An 8,880-nucleotide genomic window follows, 5' to 3' on the forward strand; every position below is an offset into this window, starting at 1 on the left:
AGAGCCTAAATGTAAACAAACATGGCAGCACACTGGTAAGGTAAGACAACACGTTTACATGTCGTTTTCTATATGTTCTCTGACATTTATCCTAACGATATGAGGCGGTCTTTGTGGAGAAAAAGCTTGTTTAGTGGACTAACTTTGCACTTGAAGGTATGCCCGTTCACTTACGTTTTAACAGGTCTGACGCTACTATGCGCCCCGGCTGTATCTAGGCTAATGGCTAACATGCTAACTATTATTTTTTATGTCACTAGTCACTTGAAATAAATTTAGGACGATAGGAGACAGGTTGAAATAAACCGAAATTTCCCTGGCAGTACAGGAGAGGTGCACATTAATAATCCCCTGGGACTGTAACATGCTCATGTTTGCGGGTGCTGTGGCCATGCTGCGGCCGTGCTGCCTGCTCTCTCCGGTTTTACGCCAGGCTCGGCTCCTTTCAAAGACTCCTTCCGAAGCACTCCTGGGTTTTTTTTCAGACCTAATTGTATTGCGGAGTTTTGCACAGCGGCGACATGTCATGGCATCCGAAGGTACTGATGCTTTGAGCAGGTGACAGTCCGCGGTCGTTTTCAAAACACACTTGTGTCACGCACTCCAAAAGAAACTTGTTGAAACTTTAAACAATAATTTATTGTACAAAACAGGGGAAACAAACGTTGACAAAAGTGGTTCCATAATTCATATTAAATTCAAAAGATAACTAAAAAACAGCTACAAGTTAGAGGGAATAGTGATAAAGTGGTAAAACTTGGCATTGATCCACAGCCTCAGACGGATGCGCTCAAGCCTGCCGTGCACACAAGCTCAGTTGGTAGGATATTATATTTTCACATTTTTAACAATGCAATTTAAAAGTTTTGATTTTTATTGATAACCTACATTTACCAACAACAAAAAGACTACATTTAGCACCAAAAAAATATGTAAAAAAATAAATAAAAAAACGAATATCGAATACCAAATTTTCATAACGAATACCTACCCATAGAAACGAATATTCGAATATCCGAATATTTGGGTACAGCCCTAGACTGAACCAAATCAAACAGGGCAGGTGTGAAAGCACCCTTTGTCTAGTCATCTAGTGGGCCGAATTGGACCCTATGGCAGCCAGTTCTTGCCCACAGGCCTAATGCTTGACACCCCTGCTCTACTGTATCATATGAAGCTGTCTCACCTCTGTTTTGCCTTGCTTCCTGTCAGGTGGATGACAAGACAGAAAAAAGTGTGCATCACTGATACTAATAATAACAATAACAATAATAATAATAATAATGATGAGAACAGGATTTTAGCATTACAAAATACATGTATGTAAGAAATAAACATTTTCACAACATACTTGCCAATGGTAATCCTTCCAACTTCCCCCTTTTCTTGGGCCTTCTCCCACTGCTGAGATAAATACTTGGGAACCTGATGAGAAAATTTATGAGGTCACTTAACACATTAAAATGGCTGATAGAGATTTACACCCACAAAACTACATTAACTTGTTACTCAAAAGGAACTATGACGACGAATTCTCATCAAAATGCTACTCTCGACAACATTGTTCAGCTGCGGCCATTTAATTAGTCAAACTGACGTTAGCAAAATGAGCTAACAACCGTTAACGTTACTGTCCGTTGGTTATTGGGCGATGAGAAGGTGCACGTGAACAAACCTTTACCAGCCACACGCCTTTACTTTGTTGGACTCCGGTCAGATTCACCTCTGTCTTGTCCGACATACTTAAGTTAAATTTTGTCAGGGTTTCAAAACACTGTAAAAAAATAAGGTGGACAAGAACTAGTAAGTTACGCTTAAACGCCTCAATATAGCCAGGTCAGAGCGATAGATAAGAACAGAGTGGCGACACTCCCATAGGACTCCGTTGTAAAACATGGCGGACAGAACTTCCGGGTTATGGAGCGCTCTATAGTTCCAAACATTCCTCCCGTGGAGTCGGACTCCGTTTATTTCAATGGCAGCATGACGAGAAACTCCTGAGGTAAGGTGATGAAATATCGACCAATTTTAAGTCATTAGGTGTGTTTATTATATCGGAGGTCCTTTATTATGTAGATATAAAAAAAAAAATTTGTATGTTCACAATGTAATTATGTTTGGTTTTTTTTGAGTCAGGAATTATGATCGTTTTTCAGCCATTGCCTGCTAGTTCGTTAGCTCGACGTCGCCAGCTGTGGAGATTTAGCACCGTTTAGCACCTGACATTTGTGGTGTTCCTGTTTGATTAATGAATCACAGACAAATCACATATAGTTGGGATGATTACTAACGGGTTTTATTTAGATTTTATCATCCGAACCTGACGGTGTTAGCTAAGGGTAACGTTAATAGGATGTGTTAGCTTTTATTAGTTTTCTCAACTGTTCCATAAGAAGATAATGTAGGACAGGCGCACATACTTCTGCCTGAGCCTTTATCAAATACCTAACGTTATGTACGGTGTATTCTTTTTATGTTTACATAAGAGTGTTATTATCTTATAATTTAATTCCTGTTTATATGTATGCCGTGTGATGACAGACTAAAATAGGACTACTACTTCACTACTACTACTACTTCTGTCAGCATTTAAGGCATATATTATGTTTAACTTGGAACTATGTCACAGTCACACTATAGAGGCTAGACATCTTAAAAATGCTATTTCAGCTTGTCTTTGAATGTTACATTCATAAACCTAATCGTACAAGACCAAAACATTGCACAGTGGTTGAAACACTACGGGAATATATTACAACACCTGTTACCACTGAATTGATGATATTATTTACCTCTGATTTTAAAAAATGTTACATGTTTATATGGAACGTTGAGTTTAATTATTTTAAATTGTGTCTTTTAGGTGATCCTGAAAGAGCCTTGTGAAGTTTCTGCTGTCAAAAGACTCCACAAGTGAGGTAGCTAGAAATTACATGAGCAGCAAATTATTTTGTGGCTGTTCCTTTTCTTAGTTGTGTATGTGTGTCATGTTTTCTTCTTGCAGGGTTTGCTGTTCCTAAAGCTATGCCTTTTCCAGCTCCAGGGATGGGAACAAAGTGACCACCCTTTGCTGAGTCACTTTTTTTTAATTGTACTTCTTTCTTAATCCCAAATTTATTCTCTTTTGTTGTGCAAGAGCCCTCTCTGCTCTCTTTCTTAGGAGTGTCTCCACCCTAAGTTGCTTCCTTAGGTCCTCCACACTCGCCCTGTCATGACTGGCCCCTAGCACACTGGTCCCTGGATCACCTTCCCCTGTCAAAGTGGCTTCTTCAGTGGCAGCCCCTGACTGACTGGCCCCTGGAAGTCCGCTGACCTCTCCTTCATCCTCTATCTGCATACTGCCTCCTGGTACTTCCCTATCATTTTCAGATTCTGCCTCAATTTCTCCCTCATTCTCTGTAATAATAACAAGGTGTTGTTGCAGTTAATATGCATTTATGCTGCCTTTACATTAGCACCTACTTTCATCTCCTGTTTAAGGGTACACTACACTCCAATTAAACAAAACTGTATCTTTATGTGAAACAAATCATCTGCCACACTCCTGGACTAACAACATGTACATAAAGTTTATTTTTTTAGCAATAGATGAAGATGCCTGTAGATTATCCATGACATTGCCCGGTTCACTCTGCAATGGATTATTCCACAAGCCATCAGTTTTTTAAATATGGACAGGAAATAGGATCCAGCCAATCTGGCCATAACATTATGTGCAAATGGAGATACTGTATGGAGTGTTCATGTTTATGTTGTTTTAAGTGTGGAATGACGTGTTTTTTTTCCCCCCACTGCAAATCAATTTCCTTGTAATAAAGCCAACTTACTTTTACACCAGATACGCCTCTTTTTTAAATTGTTCCTGTTCGGGGAAGTCAGAGTGGGTCAAACACTACACTGATCAAATATTAAAGGTTTAAGGGTCCCTCCTGCCCCTTAGCAGGAGGTTGCGTTGTCAGGCACTTTTAAGAGTAATCTTAGTACCAGGTACTACAGTAGTGTTACTGTTTTTACAGAATATGTGCTCATATTCTCTGTAAGCGTGTAAAAGGAGCTTGTGTTCCACTAGCGTGAGATAAGTTGCTCTTTGTTTATCTGGTGTTGCTATGGTGAATCGGTGCATACAAAGGTTAACATATTCAGAGTTTATTCAACCAATTCAGATCAGCTGTTCTAGAACTGAATACTCAGTTTCCCATATTCAGAGTTCATTGTTAGACTGAGAGTTTGTTGAACCTCTGGAATACCTCTCAGGGCTGTTATAATGCTGACTGTTGCTATTCCTCAACCAGGTATCTCAGACCATCATTGGGTCTTTCACTAAAGACGTGAATGGCAGATAAGAATAATAACAATAAGAATAACTTTATTTAATTTTCTGTCAGCTCATTTATTATTTGCAAAAGAATTAAAAAGCGTGATGTCTGTAGGTATGTAGGATCTTCTGTATCTCTCTGTCCTGCATCGAAGAGAGAGGAGCCGTCCACCACTGTTTTTTTGTTTCATCAAGGTGTTATGGAGCGGATGAACCGGGTTATTCATGATGGCCTTGAACATCTTCAGTGTGCATCTCTCCACCAGCTCCTCCAGTGTGTCCAACCACAACTTGAAGAGTTGCGTACATAGTTGTACCTGCAGTCTCATATGGCTTTTTTTTAACCATTTCATAGCCCCACCTTTGTTCTGCTGTCCTAATGCTGAAATATGATCTCTGTTAAATAAAACTGTTCTTCCTTAATGCCGGATTTATCATTTTCTGTGATGTAAGAGCCTTCATACATTTTCTTATAATTTTTTTTTTGTTCTCACAGACACACAATTGCTCTTATTGTCACATTCATTGTTTAAATACATAAAATGTTTAACTGAAAATCATCATTGTCCAATGTCAGGGAGTATTCACAAATAGCCTACATTAATCTCATGTAGCTACATAAGAGATGCATTGCACCAGATTACAGTTTAGTTGCTAATTTATCTGCAGTCCATGAAGCTAACACAAAGCTTTCCCTCTAAAACAAACCACACACAGAAAAACTTGTCTAATTACACTTTTAGTTGTCATCCAGCCACTCAATACACGTAACTGACATTGATGTATACACAGTAATTCAATAAGAGTTGTAAATGTACCTGTGTACGATTTATTTTAATATTTACCGTTCAAAAGCGAGCTCACTGCTGTCTGTCCCATAGAAGATAGGTCAGAGCGAAAGATAAGAACAGAGTGGTGACAGCCTTTGATGTCGCCGCCAAAGCGGTCATGTGGTTCATGTAAGCCTCAATAGTTCCAAACACAGCCTCCGCTGTCATGTTCTTCTATGGGACAGACAGCAGTGAGCTCGCTTTTGAACGGTAAATATTAAAATAAATCGTACACAGGTACATTTACAACTCTTATTGAATTACTGTGTATACATCAATGTCAGCAGAAACTTCACAAGGCTCTTTCAGGATCACCTAAAAGACACAATTTAAAATAATTAAACTCAACGTTCCATATAAACATGTAACATTTTTTAAAATCAGAGGTAAATAATATCATCAATTCAGTGGTAACAGGTGTTGTAATATATTCCCGTAGTGTTTCAACCACTGTGCAATGTTTTGGTCTTGTACGATTAGGTTTATGAATGTAACATTCAAAGACAAGCTGAAATAGCATTTTTAAGATGTCTAGCCTCTATAGTGTGACTGTGACATAGTTCCAAGTTAAACATAATATATGCCTTAAATGCTGACAGAAGTAGTAGTAGTAGTGAAGTAGTAGTCCTATTTCAGTCTGTCATCACACGGCATACATATAAACAGGAATTAAATTATAAGATAATAACACTCTTATGTAAACATAAAAAGAATACACCGTACATAACGTTAGGTATTTGATAAAGGCTCAGGCAGAAGTATGTGCGCCTGTCCTACATTATCTTCTTATGGAACAGTTGAGAAAACTAATAAAAGCTAACACATCCTATTAACGTTACCCTTAGCTAACACCGTCAGGTTCGGATGATAAAATCTAAATAAAACCCGTTAGTAATCATCCCAACTATATGTGATTTGTCTGTGATTCATTAATCAAACAGGAACACCACAAATGTCAGGTGCTAAACGGTGCTAAATCTCCACAGCTGGCGACGTCGAGCTAACGAACTAGCAGGCAATGGCTGAAAAACGATCATAATTCCTGACTCAAAAAGAAAACATAATTACATTGTGAACATACAAAAATTTTTTTATATCTACATAATAAAGGACCTCCGATATAATAAACACACCTAATGACTTAAAATTGGTCGATATTTCATCACCTTACTTCAGGAGTTTCTCGTCATGCTGCCATTGAAATAAACGGAGTCCGACTCCACGGGAGGAATGTTTGGAACTATAGAGCGCTCCATAACCCGGAAGTTCTGTCCGCCATGTTTTACAACGGAGTCCTATGGGAGTGTCGCCACTCTGTTCTTATCTATCGCTCTGAGCCAGGTGTGCCCAATTAAGTGAAATTACTACAAAATAAAACTTCCTGTTAGGCGACATATTTCACAATAAAAGTCCGAACCACAACGACACTGATAAAGATACCAATCTAATAGCAGCAACCTTTTATAATGTGAAATGGTCAGAATTTGATTTATACCTTATGTTATTCCTTTCTTCATTTCCTTTTTCCTCTGGCTGAGTATTGTTAAAATGGGATACTTTCTGAAAATCTGCATTCTGAAACAATTTCCTGAATAATTTCAATGCTTTAGCTGCCAACTTGATACAGTTATACAAACATTAACCCCCTGATTATGATATACAGAAGAAAAAATAAAGAATAATCAAATAGGGAATTGATGACTCCATCCATAATTCCAGTGTCCCATTTTGACAATAACAGGGCATCCATTTTTAACACTAGGCTATTGGCAAAATTGGACACCAATAAAATTCCTATTTTTTAAAATAAATTAAAGTAGTATAGAATACTCATAATATTCATAATCATTCATAGTGATTTTAATAAACAATTAAATCCTATTACAAAATACATTGGAATGAAACAGTGAGTAGTGTTTGTTTTTAGATTTTTACAAGTGGAACCACTATTATGTAAGAACCTTTTTTCAGTTTCTGTTTTTCTTTGTTGTTTACACGACAACATATAGTTCATCTCATCACAGATCCCACTTTGCCTTTTTTTAACATGTTCACTTACAGTAATACGTTTTTTTTTTCACCTTTAAAATGTATGTCTGTGCATTTGTAATAATACACTGTTTTTTATTGTTTTGGATTTTTCACTGTCTTAAATTGTAATTGTGCTTTAGCCACACATAAGAAATGTCATACCAATAAAGCTTATTGAATTGAAATTGAACTGATGGAAGTGACATTGCACGTAATGCCACGGCCACCTATATAACATCATATCCATATGAGCTGTTTTAGTTTTCTTTAGGTGCCTTTTCAGCAATACATAAGCATTGGTTTGGGGTTATTTTGTGTATTTCTTGTAAAGTTATTCAGTGCCAAGTTTAACTACCAGGTGCCAGGTGTCCCAATTCAAAAAAACTCACCCACTCACCATACTTCAAACATTCTTCTTCCTCCACACTATTAGCTTCTGCAAAATTATGTAGGTCTACATGTTTTGCTTTGGTTTGTTTTATTTCATGTATATGGATGGAAAGTTACCCAGACTCTTTTATGTGGCTTGTATATGCTTTCCCAGTGTTTATATAAATCATGAAATTACAAAGGCTCAAGGACCACCAAGATATGGTGAATTCTTGCAACATCTGATCAAGCTCACGTGGAACAATTTGCAACTCAGAAAAGCTTGATTAATTTACATGAAGTGATTGACCTGTAACTTCATTTATCATTTAACAGTAGGACGAAATGATCAGGGGAAAAAGGTGCATCAAAGACAAATATCTCAGGTGTGTGTGGTTTTAAGAGCTGCAGGCAATCTATCAAAATTACATGATATCCCACCAGTGAGACAATCACACCTGTGTATGGAGATGTAATCAGCTGCATCAGTTGTGATGTAATGTAATCAGGTTGAACATTTTAAACAGGGACGCTCAAGTTGCTTTTCTTGAGGGGCCACTTTTGTAAGATGGCAGGAGGCAAACAAAACATTAATGGTATTAATCAGTGTGTACAGTAAATGAATTTCGTGTCCTCAGCTTTTCAACATGTGCTGTCCTCCGTCATCTTTGCCAAGAGGTGAATTCAGCCCTGCACAGGTCAGGTACACACAGGGGTGTTTCTAAAGTGGCACTTGTTTTTGGATAAACAAGCTCTATTTTGAGCTTGATTTTTTAATGCACTCTGGCACCTTATTTCATTCGAAGTACAAAAAAAAATTTGCAGTATGAGTTAATTTATTTCACTGTGAAGTAGTATGATGTCAGCAGGCAGCCCCGCACTGTACAATGGGCCAGATTTGGCAGTGACTTTGAGAATAATATCAACTGACATAATGGAAATAATAATGCTACGGTGTTGTTGCTCCACCTGGAGCAGCTGCTGGCCTCTAACAAAACATCTTAATCATAATTAGGATTAAAAAGGGCTACGTACCGAGGTCATACTGCCACAGGAGCTCAACACAACTTCTCACCCCTGAGGTCCAGACCTCTGAATCACCACCCACATCTCAGAATTATTCAGCAAAGTCAAACTCAATTGTGATTCACTTTGATCATCGGGCCACTAAAGTCCAGGGTCGAGCACAGCGATGAATGCATAACAGGTCCACGCTGTAGGTGGCTCTCTAGATGGACTGTAGCCCACAAGTTCATTTAGTCATTGACATTTAACACACCAAACTTAGTGCTTATAAGAGGAAACCAATCACATCTCTCTCTGTCAGGGCCTGCA

General features: G+C 38.1%; 1 protein-coding gene and 1 long non-coding RNA gene across 3 annotated transcripts in view; one reads left to right on the forward strand and one right to left on the reverse strand.

Annotated features, from left to right (window-relative positions):
• Positions 1–1,986, reverse strand: part of LOC126393598 (general transcription factor IIF subunit 2-like) — a 26,901-nt gene extending 24,915 nt beyond the window's left edge. The window contains exons 1-3 of the mRNA XM_050049829.1: positions 1,676–1,986; positions 1,352–1,425; positions 1,187–1,205 (exon numbers count right to left, since the gene is read on the reverse strand). Of these exons, the coding sequence (XP_049905786.1) occupies positions 1,187–1,205; positions 1,352–1,425; positions 1,676–1,741 (159 nt within the window). The 5' untranslated portion in view covers positions 1,742–1,986. The remainder of the gene's footprint in view (positions 1–1,186; positions 1,206–1,351; positions 1,426–1,675) is intronic.
• Positions 1,952–6,357, forward strand: LOC126393601 (uncharacterized). 2 transcript variants are annotated; one of them, XR_007570282.1, is made up of 3 exons: positions 1,952–2,007; positions 2,864–2,918; positions 3,137–6,357. It is a non-coding gene; the product is annotated as an uncharacterized LOC126393601 (long non-coding RNA). The 2 variants fall into 2 exon arrangements; XR_007570283.1 differs by having other exon boundaries at positions 1,966–2,002.
• The last annotated feature ends 2,523 nt before the right edge of the window (positions 6,358–8,880 follow it).

The sequence above is a fragment of the Epinephelus moara genome, chromosome 7 (genome assembly GCF_006386435.1).
Source record: "Epinephelus moara isolate mb chromosome 7, YSFRI_EMoa_1.0, whole genome shotgun sequence".
Classification (NCBI taxonomy): domain Eukaryota; kingdom Metazoa; phylum Chordata; class Actinopteri; order Perciformes; family Serranidae; genus Epinephelus; species Epinephelus moara.